General features: G+C 44.4%; 1 protein-coding gene across 1 annotated transcript in view; it reads left to right on the top strand.

Moving 5' to 3' along the window:
* VSTM4 (V-set and transmembrane domain containing 4) overlaps positions 1-17665 on the top strand; it is a 94132-nt gene that overhangs the window by 64790 nt on the left and 11677 nt on the right. Inside the window, exon 7 of the mRNA XM_056130476.1 lies at positions 845-906. Within this exon, the coding sequence (XP_055986451.1) occupies positions 845-906 (62 nt within the window). The remainder of the gene's footprint in view (positions 1-844; positions 907-17665) is intronic.

Raw genomic sequence — 17665 nt, 5'->3', positions numbered from 1 at the left:
CTCTCTGATTTTTCTAAAGGAGAAAGCAGAACATTTTAGGACAGTAAGACTGTAAATCATTCCGGTAAATTTTGGAAATCATATAGTTCAATACAGTTTAATCACAATACAAGTTACATCTTGAACCCTCACTTATAAATTCACAGAAAGGCCTTGTAGTGAAAACCAATGGTGCTAAGGCTGGGCATATCTTGGATGGATAAAAGGGGCTACAAGGCAGGGTATTCTGGGAAGCCCCAGGAGTGCTGATCTTTGGGGGAGGGAGAAAGAACCTCTTCACTATCTGGGCATTATATAGTTGCCTCCTTCAATCAGAGTAGAGTACCCTACCTCATGAGAGATGAAACTGAGACTCAGAGCTCAGTGGCCTGACCTTGAAGGGAGGGCTGTTTGACTTCCAAGACTAAGTTCCACATCATTTAATTACTAGTTATATGACAAGGAAGAAGAATATGACAAAGAAGATGATAGATTTGTTGCTCTTTTATATGAAGACAATAAGACTGTCCCTCATGACATCATAGTGTTACTGGCAGGGACAAAAGTCATGTAGTGTTAGTGTACAGTTAGGACAAAGAACCAAGGAAGCATGCAAGCCCGGCCTCTACCTGGCATGCACTCAGACCTCATTGTCATGGAAAGCATTTACTGCAGAGGTTTTCTGTTGACCAGGAGAGAAGATGATACCCCAAGGAACATGCCCTGGTATCTAGAGGAGAACCATAAGTTCTTCCAGGGGGCAGGAGGGAGTCCACATCTCTCCATGGCATATGCCTGGGTTGATGCGTGGGTGTCTGGAGTGCTGGGAGGAATAGCACACTGAAGCCTTGGCCTGTTTCCACAGCTCCCATAGCCACCACGTTCCACAAACCGAAGCTGCTCAAACCACAAAGGAAAGTCACCCTGGTGAGTAACCGTCTTCTTGTCCTTGCAAACCATTACACACCTCAGGGACCAAGTTTAACTTGACTGACTCAAAACATGCTGTGGGGCACTTTGGGTGCCAAACTAAGGCACTCTCTTTTCCCGAGTCAACTTCTGACCCATTCTTTTCCTTGTGCCTTTTCCTTGTGCCTAGAGTGACAATCTTTTTATGGAGCAGCATGGGGAATGTGCCCCCAAGTGGTGCTCAGGAGGTCAATGGGTTCCATTTGGAGATTCTCAGTCAACCATCTGTTAAGGGCAAGGGCCCAAGGATGCTGCTAGGGCCCTGTGGTACCAGGGATACCCAGGCTACCACCATGGTACTAGGGACTTCTTCTGTATTTGGGAGATCCCCAGGCCTGCACCCAACAAGGTTTGATTCCAGGTATTGAACTCTAGAACCATTATACTATCTTTCACCCCTTCCGAAAGTAACCTTTTGAAAGATCCATTGGGAGCTAGAGAGATAATACAGTGGGGAAGGCACTTGCATTACATGCATCCAACCCCAGTTGGATCCCCAGTACCACATACAGTCCCTTGAGCCTCACCAAGAGTTATCCCTAAATGCAGAGCCAGGACAAGCCCTGAGCAGCATAGGGTATGACCACCAAACAAACAGAAAACCCAAGTGGAATTAATCTTCATTATAAACTCTACTTTTCAAGAGGAGAAAGAAAAAGTCACATGTAGAAATACATGAAATAGGATGTGGAGGCAGAGAGATCACTCAGGGGGCTGGATCACGTGCTTTTCACACAGAAGTCCTGAGTTCAATCTCTGAGACTGCATAGTTCCCTGAGCACCACTGGGAGTGATCTCTCGACAGTAAACTGAAAATAGCCCCCTAACACTGATGTTTTATTTTACCGGTAGCACAAACCCCAATAAAATAAAATAATAAAATAGAGTTTCCAGATACCCTTCCTTCCCACCTTTGACCAGCTCGGAATAATCTTTCTTGCTCCAACCCAGGATCTCTCCTTGCATCTAGTGGTCTGGACTTCTCCAATCTCTGAGACTTCCTCTCAGCCTCTCTTTTCTTCTGCATGGCCTGACACTTTAAAAGACTGATAATTCGTTTTTCAAAATGTGTCATTTGTTAAGATTTGTAATAGTGTTAATGCTTATGGCCTTGATAAACAATTTCCACAACTCTGAAGTGCACATTGCCCTCTACCCCCGCCCGATCCGGTGTCCTTATGTTACTTCTAGTCCTCCTCTTCGTTTCCCCCTGCTTGATAATCTCCGTTTGTTATCCAGGGCCAAGGGGTTGTCACCGTTTATTACTGTCTCTCCCCTTGTTTTGTTTTTCTCTAGACCACAGATGAGTGAGATCATCTGGTATTTGTCATTCTGCCTTATTTTGCTTAACATGATACCCTTCCATTCCATTCATGTTGCAGTGTACTGCAAAATTTATTATGACCCTGCAATCCCACTTCTTGTCATCTATCCCAACAACACAAAAACATTAATTTGAAGAGATGCCTAAATGCCTTTATTCTTTACAGTGCATAGTACAATAGCTCGAATATGGGAGCAATTCAAATTTCCAACAAGAGATGAAGAATGGATCAAGACGTAGTGGCATATACACACAATGGAATACTATACAGATTTTTTCAAATGTGACTTTATTTGCATTTCTGTGAACTTTCATTTTCAATGATGGGTCTCATTCTCCTAACCCTGAAAGAGCCTTGAATGTGGCCCTTTTTAGAATCTCAGGGCTAGGATGAAGGAGACGTTACTGGTGCTTGCTTGAGGCAATCGACGGACAACAGGATGATCGTGATTGTGATTGTGAACTTTTATGATAATTAGAAATGAATGTATGAATTTGAGGGAAGTACAACATAGAGATGACTTTCCTTTCTTGTGGCATCTCCAAAACACTAGAGTTCTATTCATAGACAAACTGCTCAAATGTAAAGGCAAATACAGACGTTTTTGGGGAAAGACAATGGATTTATTTATTTATTTTTGGGTCACATCTGGCAATGCACAGGGGTTACTCCTGGCTTATGTACTCAGGAATTACACCTGGTGGTGCTTGGGGGACCATATGGGATGCTGGGAATTGAACCTGGGTCAGCCGCATGCAAAGCGAACGTCCTACCTGCTGTGCTATGGTTCCAGCCCTGAAAAGACACTGGATTTAAGAGAGAGGAAAAAGTTAAATTTATTTATCTTGTAAATAGCACTTCCCACTTCCAGACATAAGATACACAAATACTGAGTTTAAAAAGTGAGTTTCTACAACCAAGAATAGGTAGTGTTTCCTTTTCTGTGAAGACAGCAGCCCTGATGAATAGTCCTTGAATTCATCAGTCTTCAATGACCAACTTTCTTTAGTCCATACCTGATAACCCCCGTATTCCCTTTGTCATTAATACATTGACACCAGCACTATAATTTGTGTTCATTGCTCGAGCGGGCCCAGTAACGTCTCCATTGGAGACTTTGTTGTTACTGTGTCTGGCATATAGAATACGTCACGGGGAGCTTGCCAGTCTCTGCCGTGTGGGTGAGGTACTCTCAGTAGCTTGTCGGGCTCTCCGAGAGGGGCGGAGGAATCGAACTCGGGTCGGCCATGTTGGCTGCGTGCAAGGCAAACGCCCTACCACTGTGCTATTGCTCCAGCCCGTGTTCATTAACCACATTCAAATGTGAGTCACTGGTGGTACGCTCTGGCATCAAAGTCTTCAACAGAAGTCTGTTGTACACTAACTGGACACAAACTTCTTATGAAGTTTGAGACCACTTGTAAAGAGGGTGTATTCAGCAACATTTTCTGCAAGAACCATGGTCTGAATCCTAAAATGCTGTCAATAATTTTCTTTTGTTTGCCTCTGTTTGTTGGATCTGACATGCTCCTTTTCCATACCTAGTGCTGGCTTTGCTCTAGGGCCGTCAGTCCTGTCTCCATGCCTCTTATCGGGGCTGGGCTACACAGCTTCTAGATGTGCTTGCCAGCTCCTCTGGTCACTGGGACCTGTCTGGTAGCACAGTCAGCGGTAGGTGAGTGGTAATTCTGCCCTTGTAGAGGAGACAGTTGTAGAACCGTATTAAGTTTTACAGAAAGTAAATCAAGGCAGTGATGTGCATTTCAGAAGGATTCTTTTTTTTTTTTCATGAAGTATCCAACCCCCCCTTCCACTCCTCTAATCCCCCCCCCCCCCCAGTCCTTGTGCTCTGCTTACTAATTGTCCTTATTAGCCCTCAAATGTAACCTCCCATACATTATGCCACGGCCTTTGCCCCACTCTCCACTTTTCTTGGGTTGTCTTCTTTAAATTCCAAAGCACTCTAAAGACACTTAAATACCAAATGGCCCCTCAATCGTTGGCAATTCAAAAAGACTTCACCATTTTTCATATCAAATTTTCCAGAAACAAGTAAAATTGGAAACCACTTGACACCTCTCACGATACACAATAAGGAAAAGAGCTGATGGCAAATGGGCCTCTGTCTGAGCTGCAGTTTACAGTAAAAAATATCAGGTCTCATGTCTGCAGGTTTGGGTTAATATTAAGATTTATTTTCCCAAGAGGCTGACATTGACCTCAGTCTCAATTTGGTCAATATTTATCTCTCAGATCAATAAGTCTTGATGGTAGCTGAAGCTAAGTCAATAGCTACTTGTTGACGCTCACAGACCTTGGTGGGTAATTGAAAAAAGAGCTTGGACTTGCACCAGTGTAGGTGTTTAATTCTGCAAGTGCTCTCTCTACTCCGCTCTGCCCCAGTCCCCTCTTAACAGTGCTTCCCAGAAAGCAGCCACAATGCCTTGGCCCCCAACCTCTCTTTCAAGAGTGTTGATGGCCCATACTACCCCAGAATAGGCTGCCTGCTGACTCTTTGACAGGAAGAAAGAACCCACATTGAATATCTACTGTGTGCCCCTCTCCTCTGTTAGATGCTCCCCAGACTTCATTCACACACAGAATCTCAGAGGACCCACTGAAGTCTTCCAGGCCAGAGCTCAAACCTCTGTTTCTTTAAAATAACCACCTCTACCCTTTAAATGGGCTGGAGCAATAGCACAGCAGGTAGTGCACGCAGCCAACCCAGGTTTGATTCCTCGGCCCTCTCGGAGAGCCTGGCAAGCTACCGAGAGTATCTCGCCCGCACAGCAAAGCCTGGCAAGCTACCTGTGACATATTCGATATGCCAAACACAGTAACAAGTGTCACAATAGAGACGTTGCTGGGCCTGCTTGATCAAATCAATGAACAACTGGAGGACAGTGACAGTGACAGTGAACCTTTAAATAATCACCAGTGAGAACCATTTCTTTTGTTCCTAGGAAGATGCAGCCCTTTGAGAAACACACATATGCTAAGAATTAGCAGAGATTGGAGGACTTATCAAATATTGTAGGGCTCCATGACTTAAAGGAGGTTACAAAGACATTCTAGATCTTCTATCGTCAGGGTATCAAAAGTGCCCCTCATGGAACCGGAGAGATAGTGTAGTGGGTACGGTGTTTTCATTGCAAGTGACTAACCTAGGTTTAACCCCTGATGCCGCATATGGTCCCCTGAACACTGCCAGAAGTGATCCCTGAGTACAGAGCCAGGAGTAAGCCCTGAGCACTGCTCGGTATGGCCCAGACCTCCCTGATAAAAAAAAAAGTGCTCCTCAGCCTTTTAAATATATTTTATTTTTTATTCTCTCCCTCTTTCCCTCTCCCTTCATTGTGGCTGATGTTGCTGGGGCCAGAGGTTGCACACTCATGACTGTTGTGCCCACAGGAAGTGGGGTGGGGGTGGGGGTTCAAACATTAGATTGAAGTGCTTGTAGCTCTACTGGAGTGCTCACAGAGGGTTGAAATTTTTATTATTATTATTATTATTATTATGGTGCTTGCACACCTGCTCACAGCAGCTCATGCTCTTAGTTGAGGCACTGAGTTCTGGTTATACTCACGCACATGCTTGTACTCCCAAGCGGTGGCACTCACAGAGCATTTTATTTGTGATGCGCACCAGGGTTTTGACCCTTTACAGCACACTGTGGTGCAGCTGGAGCCGACTTTAAAATTTGTTAGCAAGCACATGTGACTCCTAATATCACAGGCAGCAGGGTTGTCATGTGAAACAGCTGAGCATGTGGGACTCTGGGGATTTGGACTCATGACCAGAAGTTTGCAAGGCTGGTACTCTGAGCCCCTGCACTCGGCCCCACTACTTTAAACACACCAGAGAACAAACAAAATGAACATATTCGTCCACTTTCAACAGGAGCTACTGAGGCAGAGAGCTTTCACGTGGGTGTTTTGCAACGACAATGTTGTCAGCCCATTTGATGAGCTTTCACACACATGGCCAGTCATTGTACAGGGCTGCAGAGGTTTTGTGTCTTCTGCAGAGGTTCTGTGTCTTCTGGGGACGGGGTGCATGTTCACAAAACTTTCCCCTTTCACTGAATGTAGAGGGATGGTGGATTCTCACATGAAGGTTCCCCCACCACAGAGACTTTCTGGGATCCCCACTTCCTCCCCTTGGTTGGTCAGGTAACCCGGCCGCAGAGCTCCCAGACGTCTCTGAGCAAATCCATCCCCTTCCAGGAGAAGCCGCCACTGTGGCCTTGTTTCGGAAGAAGCAGAGAAAGCCAGAAGCGTGTTTGATTTATTGCCATTCTCGAGGTCATTTATTGACTTGGAGGCCAAGTGGCGGAAGAGAAAACAAGCCATTTCTGTGGTGTGCAGACCAGGCCGCGATGTTTACAGAGAATAGCAAAGAGGAAGCATGAGTTGGAGAGGACGGGGGTAGGGACTCAGCCTTAACTGAAGGAGAAGAGCAAACCTCCAATTCAAACCCACCTACCCAAGGAGTGCCCCAGCGGCCACCAGTGCTGTGAATTCACTAGTTGGAGCGCTTGGTGGCTGTTGAGAGTCAGGTTGTCCTGGTTCTCTAAAGAGTACTGGCCTCTAATAAGAAGCCTGAAGGCCAGAAACTCACGGGCTAAATCAGCCCTACTTTCCCAGTGGGTGTCTTCTGTTTCTTTTGCTCCCATCAAGCCTCCACTTAATGCTGAAGAATTTTCTAAACACACCCTCAACTGCATCTGCTCCCACTTTAAAGACTCTTGCAGAACTCTTCCAGAACTCCTTGTCCCAAGGATGAGGCTTGGCTTTCAATGGGTGTGCAGGCCACGGGGATGTGTTCTCTACCTGCAGCTTCTGTTCCTTCCTGGAACCTCACGGAAGGTGGGACTTTGCCTAGGACCTCACTGCTGTCCTGCACTAGCTGCCTCTTCTCTGCCTCCCACTAAGCTGCCACCAGAGATCTGAAATGACATAAAAGTGACTTACTTGCCACTCTTATGTGACCTTCAGGCCCCGTCAGCCCTTGTTTCTCTATAAACATAGGTTCATCTGGACATAAGCTGTACCTGTTCTGCACAGGTGACCCCTCCGTTGCTAGGCCTCATGGCACTTCACAGTGAATCTTTTTCTAGCCCTTTGACATGGGCTATCTGATTCCTGGGCTGGAGCAATAGCACAGCGGGTAGGGCATTCGCCTTACAAGCGGCCAACATGGCCGACCCGAGTTCGATTCCTCCGCCCCTCTCGGAGAGCCCGGCAAGCTGCCGAGAGTATTCGATATGCCAGACACAGTAACAACAAAGTCTCCAATGGAGACGTTACTGGGCCCGCTCAAGCAAATCGACGATCAACGGGAGGGCCTTTACCTTTTACCTTTATCTGATTCCTGGGTCACTGGCCAGGGCTCCTGTCCTCACTCCCACCCCAACTGACTTCTCTCTATCCTGACTACTGTCCCTCCCCGTCCTCTGTTTGAAGATGTTTGCTGCCCTGGGGCTCTCTTTGTGAACACATTGCTTGGAAGAGTCAGTTCAATGGTAGGTACAGCAGCTGCCCATCAGAGCCCTGAGCTGTTGCCTCTTGAAGGCAATTCCACACTGGTCCTACCCATTGTTTGTGGGACTTCCCTCAAGTCCCCATGCATATCCCAGATTCACTGAAGCACACACTGAACTTGTTTTCTTTCCCTAGACCTGCCCTGCTTGAGGATTTTCCTGCCTTCAGGGGATGTCTGTCTCATTCAGAATCTTCTTTCCCTTCTTCCCCAAGTCCACAGATGGTCTGTGATGCATATATGCCTCCTCTCCGTGTGCTTGCTTGTCTCATCTCTCTCTCTCTCTCTCTCTCTCTCTCTCTCTCTCTCTCTCTCTCTCTCTCTCTCTCTCCTCTCTTATGGCTTCTTTGCTCTCTCACCACCTTCCTGTCTCACTGCAGGGCCTTATCTGGGCCCCATCCCCCTGCCTCCTGGGCTTATCCATGGATGAGCATTTCCTCCAAGGAGAGGTCATGCTGACCCACATTTCTGGTTCCCTCTTCCAGTAGAATCACGCAGAAATGGCCTCTCCACATCTTAGTCTACAAGAACTCTGTAGCACACTGTCAGCTCCTTAGAGTGGACACATAGATGGACTGTTTTTCCCTTTACTTGTGTTACAGCACACATACAATTTTCTGTCTTAACCTACAGTTCAGTGTGTTCACTTTGTTACCACCCAGAACTCTCCATCTTGTGAAACTAGATCCTCATGAAGCACCAACTCCTCATTTTCTCCTCCTCTGGCTGCTGGAAACCAGTCTTTAACAGCGTCTTCCTAAATTTAACTCCTCTAGGAGCTGCTCTGTACAATATTTATTTATTTATGTTTTTGCAATTGGCTTATTTCATTTATTCCAGTGTCATCAAGATTCATCCACAGTGCAATGTGTCTCAGAACTTCTTTCTTCTCTAAGTCTGAGCAATATTTCTCTGTCTATTTCAGGTATGGGTTGCTTCTCCATTCATTGGGTGATGGGCCAGGGTTATTTTTCTTTTCTTTTAAAATATTAACCTTTCTAATGAGTCTGAGGTGGTAACTCTCTGTGGTTTTGATTTGCCTTTGCCTAATAGCTTAGTGACATTGAATATCGATTTATATTCTTATTGACCTTTCTTATTGATCTTGTTTGGAGAAATTTCTATTCAAGTCTTTCTCTCATTTATGTCGTTGATTTTTCATGTTGCTGTTGAGTTACATGAGATTTTTATATATTCTGAATGTCAACATCTCATCAGAGAGGTCATGCAATACACTGCCAAAGGGTATCATTGACTCCCCACTCATTCTTGAAAAGCTTTCCTGGATAATCTGGTATGCCCTGTCCTGGGGTCTCTAAGGACCTCTCACAGGTAGAAAATTCTGCCATAATGTGGAGAATATGACAGCAGGCTTCTGGCATTCTCTGAGTGAGAGATTCCAATGAAGTCACTTCTCACCAATCAGGATGGTGAGAGCACTGCATAGAGCAGAAGGGGTGGAGTTTGTTCAGCCATGGTTGACAAGACCCCACCCCCACCCTGCACCTTCCTCACAGTGATCCACCAGGCACAGATGTCATGCCTGTTCCATGTTTGCCTGGTGTCAGGAAATAACCCCTGATTTCTCCACCCAGAATATACTGCCAAGACCAAGAGGAATTTTTATCTGATAAGTATCAGAAAAGGACCTCAAGGCACATGAGAGATCAGCCATAGAATTCTGAGAGGATTTTAATAATAACCCAAATCCCAGTAAAATTATTTCCAGAGGATACACATTTCAGGTTTCTTGAAGGATGTTTATAATAAACCGGAGAATTTCTCTTGTTGTCGTTAATGTGCTCAAACGGGTTTCAGTTAAATTTTACATGAAAAGGATATATTAACCTGCGTAAAATATGTTCATAATCTCGATTTAAAATTAAAAAGAAGGAAAAAAACCCACAACCACATGTACAATATATTGCCCCAAGTAAAAGCCTTGGGAAAAAAACAAAAACTTTGCTTGTACCACGCTAGTCCCATTTTTACAGAGATAAAAATTCTATGCTCCCCTCGGTACACATGCACAGCCCATTATTGTCACGGGGAGTTATGTATGTCGGCTGGAGAAAAGGCTCTATGCCGAGATTTTGGAAAGGATGAGGAGGAAATCACAAGTCACCCGGTTTCCTGGGCTGCCTCCAGCCTTGAGGGAGCAGGCGACCTGGGCTTTCCTGATAGGCTGAGCTCCCAGGAGGTAAGGCCAGAGCCTCCCAGCCCACCCTTGGTGCTGTCACAGCCCCATTAGTGCTGAGAACTCTGCTGCCTCCTGCTGTCCATGGCTACCAAGTCCGGTGCCTCTTGGCTGTCTGGCAGGAAAAGGACACAGTGGGAGGAGGCTGTGATTAAGAAAGGTTGGCCAAGGGAAAGCATTATCTTAAGGAGTCTTAAGGAATCGTTTAAGACTGTTGACACCTTTGGTACTTAGCTGGGTCAGTACTTAGCTGGGTCAGCTGCACCTGTGTTCTAGAAAGCCAAGTGGCTTTGTGCTGTGAGGAGGAAGGTGACTTTAGAATTGACCTTCCCAGGTCTTCTCTTCCCTCTGCCGCATCAGTGAATCATTCCGACGCCTTTCCAGTCAGCCATGCACTCACTCCTGAGTGTTTATTGAGCTCTGATGGTCAGTGTGCAAGGTGTCTGGGGATAGGTACCTGAGCCTTAGTGTCTCCTGACAAGGATGACTAGGTGCCAGAGAGGGTCTGGGTATGGCTGAGGCTGGCACCAGAGATCTGGCAGATATCCTCACCAGACGGTCCACAGAGAACCTTCTCTGGCTGAATATGACCAACGACCTTGGTCCCTGGGGCACCAGGGGCCCCTGCTGCTATTAGACTAATCCCTGTGTGCCTGCAGGGAATGTCCCCAGAGCTTGGGAGCTTGTTTTCCCCTCTCAGCTCTCTGATTTATTGCCTTGATAGGGAGCTGTATTGCTGGGATCATTGCACCGCTGGGGAAAAATTTTTTTTTAGCTTTTTCACTTTATTTTAGTTTTGTAACCTCACGAACAGTATCATTTGTGCTCACATTTGATTTTTTTTTAAACCTATTTCATTTAAAAGCCTCAATTTTGAACAAAAAGCACTTCAGAGTTGTTATTAAAAGACTTTTTCAGTCTCATGTAGAGAATACCAGAAATGAAGTGCCACTTTGAAATAAAAAACACTCTCACCATATCTGTAACATCAAGCAAGACAGCCAAAATATCAGGAAGAAAATGCCTATAAAAATGTCTGGGTTCATGACAAATGCACATTACATTTAAGAGATTTGTTTTCTCTAGCCAGATTCCATTCTAGATTATTATTATAACTTCCTATGGCTGACTTTTAAACTTGTCAGTGAGCCCATGTGAGGTCCAGGAGGCAATAAGGAACAGCCTCATGAATTTGTGGTGAGTGTCCATGGAAATAGGAAGAGCACAAATGATAAATTCAGTCTCATTTGCCCTTTGCTCATAGTACATATGGGCTCGGCAAATGAGCTGGCAGTGCCTCACGAGAGTTGACACTCAACCTTGACGTGTAGTCTGTGCTCTGTGCATTGTATCCCTGGCTAATGCTGGTGGTGATGTTGATGCTGATGATGAAGTTGGTCACAACGATGGCAAGGCTGATGTCAGTGGTGGTAGTGTTGGTGATGAGGGAATGCAGCAGTGCCGGTGGTTGTGATGAGGAAAGTGACAACGGTGGGGATATAGACACATTGCAGTTTCCTGTATGACCTGGAGCAGCCTAAACTGAGCACGATTAGATGGATTAGATGCTGGATTAGATGCCGGCACTGCTACATCCCTCATCAACAGCACTACCACCACTGACATCAGCCTTGCCATCGTTGTGACCAACTTCATCATCAGCATCAACATCACCACCAGCATTAATCATGGACACAGTGCACAGAGCACAAACTATGCGTCAAGGTTGAGTATGAACTCTTGTGAGGCACTACCAACTCATATGTCGAGCCCATATGTACTATGAGCAAAGGGCAAATGTGACTGAATTCATCACTTGTGCTCTTCTGCAGAATGGAAGAAGCACCAGCCTGGTCTGCCATCAGAGATGGGCCTTAGCGGTCTTGGGGTGCCTGGTTACACTTTCTCCCCATGGGATCTCGGCTCTTGCTGCCTCTCATCAAAAGCACACCGTGTCTTCTTTGTTCACCAGGTGTCGGGGGCGGGCAGGAGGGCAGGGGTTCTGACCTCCCCACATGGGTCTTTACATGATAAAAGCTGCAGTGGAAATTCTAAGTGAGAAACAAGGATGGTGCTGAGAATTGGGAATCCACACTGGAGACCGGGGTTTTGTACAGCAGTTAGGCAGCATGCTTTGCCTATGCCTGATGTGGGTTTAATTTTTGGCACCATATAGTCCACTGAGCATCACGGGGTGAGGCCTTGAATGCCTCCAGCATTCCCAGGATGATCCAAGTATACTAAACATCGCAAGGTACAAGCAGTTTTAAATCCTTAGCCCCTTTCACGGAGTTGCCAAGTACCGCTGGTGGCCACCCCAGTCCTCCTAAGCACCACTCCCTACCCCCAACTTTTAAAAACTCTTGTTTGTTAAAGTAAAAGTTTTTATTTAGACTCATTCCTTTAAGTGGTCCTGGTTAGGAATTTGCTTTATAGTCTAAATATTTTTTATGTATATGCATCTTATCTTTCTCTCTATATTTGCAAAGTTATACAAGCAACCCACATCACCATGGGTTATGGCTGTGGATAATGATATATCTGTTTCTATTTGCTAAATTCTATAAAAATAAAAATGAGCCCAAATTTTGTGCATTGATTTTTTTCTAACTAACAATACATTAAGCTAATAGTTCCACATCAGCTTATGTATATCCATTCTATTCTTTAATGTCTGTAGAATATTATGATACCATCATTTCTTTAATCAGTTTCCAGCTTTTTACTCATTGGATCAATTCCTTTCATGTATAACTTTGCTTAATGGTGTTTCTGTAGAAGAGACCATTTGAAATAGATTGTGTGAAAATATATCTACGTTTTCTATTTTGATAAATTTACCCAATTACCTTTCAAATTGTTCCTCATTTTATTCTCTCACTAACCGAGTGATTATTTCCTCAATCCCCCCCCCCTTTTTTAGTGTGTACCTTCCCCATTATACAGGGTACATATATAATATCACACATATGCATACATCATCACCATCATCTATTTTTAAACTTTTAAGTTGAGCAATATTACATACATAGATATCATATGAATTTTAGTAGTAGAATCCAAATCTCCTGCTTTTCTTTTTTTTTTTTTAATTTTTATTAGTGAGACACCATGAGGTACAGTTGTAGACTTACAAATTTTTGTGCTTGGGTTTCAATTATACAATGATCAAATACTCATCCCTCCACCAGTGCCCATTTCCCATCACCACGGATCCCAGTAACCTTCCCACCCCCCACCCCCCCCCCTCCATCCCACCCTGCCTCTGTGCAGGGCATTCCCTTTTGTTCTCTCTCCCCTTTTGGGTGTTGTGGTTTGCAAAAGAGGCATTGAGTGGCAACCATGTTTGGTCTATAGTCTACTTTCAAGTCTCCTACTTTTCATTCTATCCTTATGGAAAGTTCAGACTAGAATAGAAAAGCTCAATGTTTCTGCTCATGATTTCCTACATCCTTGATGCTAAGGATTCCTACAAGAGAAAAGACAGTCTTTAATGACAGTCTCAGAATAGGTTTTATTTCCATTTTGTCTTATCATTCATTATCATTCAAAATATTTAAATATATTTATTTTGAATATGCTCTGAGCATCTCCTGTGTGCCAGAGTCCCTGAATTCAGTCTTGAGGGGTAAAATAGCAAATGCTACCAATTAGAGCTTTTTTTCTTGTACAACCACTTGTCCATACTTCCCAGACATATGCGCACCATGGGGTACAAGTTTGACCAAACCACTGCTTTTGAAGAGTATTGTTCAAGGCCTGATTATAGCACCAGCCCTGCTACTGACTAGCTGTTAACCTGGAACTTGCCATTCCTTTGCATTTGTTTCTGCATATGAAAATTAGAATGAGAATAAGAGAATTTTCTGCATAGAATTTTTACTCTGAGTAAAATTAGCTGATACTATGGAATCCAAATGACAGAAGATAACTGTTTAGTACATGATGATGCCAAGGAGTGACAGTGCTCTGCAGAGCAGAAGAGCAGGACAAGGGAGCCAGAGAGAAACCTTCCCTGGAACACAGGCCAAATGCATTAAGGGGGTGACTGATGGTACAGGCAGAGGGCACAGGGACTGAGCCAGGTCCAAGACTATCCAAGAAATGCCAGGAGAACCAGTTCAGTTGGAACACAGGTCAGCAGAGGCTTGCATGCTGGAAGCTGAGGTCAGAGTATTTTAGGTAGAGACCAGTAAAGATCACGGTCCTGATAAGGACTCTGGATATTTTTCACAGGGTAATGGGAGAACATAGGAAATTTTATAGAGAGCAATGAGTTGCTATGGTTTATCTTTAGAAGGATTATCTTTTCCACTATTAAACACACACACCGTACACACACACACACACACACACACACACACACACACACACACACGGGGTTGCTTTGGTCCTGGTCTGAGACCCACTGCCATACTACCTCATCTGGTAAATGATTTTTCCAAATGGTCTCTCTGTGTCTCTTCTTTCTACCTCTATTTCAAAGGGACCATTATTATGATAATCACAATGCTCTAAAAATAATAGTCATAATAACTGAGCACTTGAGTAGAATTCACTGTTTACCTTATAGGTAATTTTCTTTCTTTTTTGAAGAAAAAGGGCGTTTGGGCCACACCTAGATGTGGTCCACCTAGGGCTTACTCCTGGCTCTGTATTCAGAGATCACTTCTGGCCATGCCAAGGGGGACCATATGTGGTGCCAGAGATCAAACCAGGGTTGGTGTGCAAGAAAAACACCTTAACCTTTCAGGCCTCTATGAGGCAATTTTCTAAGTTTTTCCATGTATAAATGCATTTAATGCTCAAAATTAGCCTACATTATAGGTGCAATTATGAGTCCCACTTAAAGAAATAGAGACCCAGAGGGGTTAAGCATTCTGCATGGAACAACATAGCTAGTGAATGACTTCATTTTTGTCTTACAGTCTTTGTGGCCTTTAAAAATACCCACGTACCTTTTTAAATACCCTGTACTGAATGTCAATCCACGAACTGGCAATTATAACTCAGGTGATAGACCAATGGTTTTTAACCTGTCCTGTCTATGGACTGGGAGCTAAAGACCACTGCTTGAAACTACCACAAAATAAACCTTTGCACTATTTGATACATCTTGTTGATTCCTAAAGAGTAAGTCTTTGAGTTTTGTAGAAGACAGAGAGTGTTGAGGATTCAAGATTTTCAGAGTAGAGCTGAGAATAATAACATAATAAAATGTAGAATTGTGTTATCGGTATGTTCTTTTTCTGGGTAAAATATTCTTTGAATAATAGTGCCAGTAAAAGTACTTTCAGAAGGCAGCTGGGAAAACATACATTGACTGTCCATGGGGAGGAGAAAATGAATGGCTATTAGATCATGGAGCTATCATTGTACCACTATGAAAAGTTTCATGTATCAGGACCCTCCCCAAGAGCATTAGTGATAATCATATTATAGCTTCCAAAACATACGTCGGTGAAATCTAGAGACATCCATCTGTCTGATGAGTCATATAGCCCCAGGCCCTTCTGTGCATGGCTTTAGCAGCTTCTTTTGCTAGTCACCTCGGCCTGTCTTCAGAGCATTTAACTGGGGGGTGGAAGGTGGGGTGATTCTTGATACAAAAATGTACTTTGCTAAATAAACTTCTTTGAATTCTCTGGACCCAGGAAGATGCTCTGCTCTTGATTTCTGAGTGTTTTCATCCAACACTTAGTTCAACAAATGTACTTAGGTAGTTACCTTCATCTGAGACTTCTGAGTTCGATATCATCCCTAACCTCTCCAAGGTTATAGAGAACCCTGGGTCATTGATTCTCTGTCGCTGGATAGTCATGTGACTGGTGAGAGTAGAGGTGGGAGTCTGGGCTAAAATGATCAACTCCAGGACTTAAAGAGGGATGAAATAATAGGGGCCTCAAAGAGCACCCATGCATTATGATCAAGGGTCTCAGTCTCCAGGCCTTGAGTCAGACTGGAAAGATGCATTTAAGTCAGCAGTCACATTGGAGGCTGGATTTGTGCAGAGGAACTGAATTCCATCATCCTTCCTAATGAGTGAGGAATCTGAATTCAGTGATGCCACTAAAACTAGAGGTCCTTGTGAATCAGTATCTCTGCTCCAGGGAGAGAATGAGAGTAGACCTGGCATATGACTCCATCTGTTACCTCAGAAAATTCCCTGGACTTGCACCTCATTCATTGATTGTTTCACTGCTATTCCCACTTGTCCTGTGGGTTCCTCTAATCAGGAGTCTTTTGCCCCCTCCCATTCAGTCTGACTAAAGCAGAATCTACACCATTGCTACCTTCATGCGCCTACTTATTTTTGGAAGGTTAGGAATCTTGAGAGAGGTAACAGTGTGGAAAGAGGGGAGGTATCACCTGAGATGTTCCAATCAGATTCTTCCCCTTTGCTATCCACTCCAACCAGAAACAGTATCTACCCTTGGAGGGTCTTGGTTTCTGAAGCCTTCAAGTCCTCTGTCCATCCACAGCAAGCCATACCCGAGGCCTTTGATGAGGATGAGTCAGTCCCTTCACCCCACCTTTCCTTTAGCTGCATCACTCACTGCCCATGAGTGGAAACTTGTTCTGCAGATTCACCCTCACATAGTCTGGACCAACGGTGCTTCCCTCTTTTCTTTGAAAGGTCATGGTTTAGCCTCTTAGGTTTTCAGGGATGACTGGGTGCCTCACTGGCTCACATGGGTGCAGAGCCATTGCACAACATCAGAGCTGTTGTCACTTCCTGTGACTGTGCACTTGTAAGTGCTGGACACTGTTCCTGTGCATGTCTGGGCAGGATGGCCTGGATTCAGTTAAGACTCAACCCAGCAATAGCTTCATGACCTGGAGCAATTTCCCTGCATTTTCTGTTTATTTATAGTTTAGGTGGTGCCAGGGCTTTCACATGCAAGACAAGTCCTTTACACTCCCCTACTGTCCCCACCCAAGTTCCCTAAAGTTTTAAGATGTTTCCACCCAAGTTCCACCTCACCTGTGAAGTGGACATGGTCATTTGATTCTGTTTGGACTGATGTGAGGATTGAAAGTGAGTTCACATTCGCAGAGTTCTGGTCTCAGGGGGCCCATTCCTGGAGCATCATCCTCTTGCCACCTTCTGAGGCTATTCCTCAGTTGTGTCCTTGGTGCCATTGCTTAATATCTTTGTGTTCTAAAGGCCTTTCTTTTGTTTGAAGGCTTTATTTTCACTGAATTTTCACACCAGGAATTCTTATATCTTCTTTTACAATAGGGTTAAATATAAATAAGGTTGACAGACAGCAGAACTGTGAAACTTGGAATTAAGTCATGTTCATTTCCAAAGCATATGGATGACTAATGGGACTGTATCTGACCTTATTTTCTTCCCTGATCTTGAACCTGTGAATTCCTACAATGGGCCATCCATCCACTAGAGCCTCACTGGATATTCTCCTTGGGCCATAGTCTGATGTGCATGGATGTTGTGAAGGGAGAGTTTGTTTTACCAGGTACTCCTCTGTTGAATAAAAAATGAGCACTTATCTTGAATGGGGAAGAGGAAGTCTGCTCTCGATAATAGATAATTCTCTCTTGGGTAAATAGATTCCTGATAGTGCAACTTGGTAGAACTGCAATCGCATTTTTAACTCTAAGGTGACGTTAGCATAAACATCCCATGTCC

Source organism: Sorex fumeus, unplaced genomic scaffold, assembly GCF_029834395.1.
Source record: "Sorex fumeus unplaced genomic scaffold, SorFum_2.1 ptg000078l, whole genome shotgun sequence".
NCBI classification, from domain to species: domain Eukaryota; kingdom Metazoa; phylum Chordata; class Mammalia; order Eulipotyphla; family Soricidae; genus Sorex; species Sorex fumeus.
Note: the sequence above shows the minus strand (reverse complement) of the source record. Positions and strands in the feature narration are given on the sequence as shown.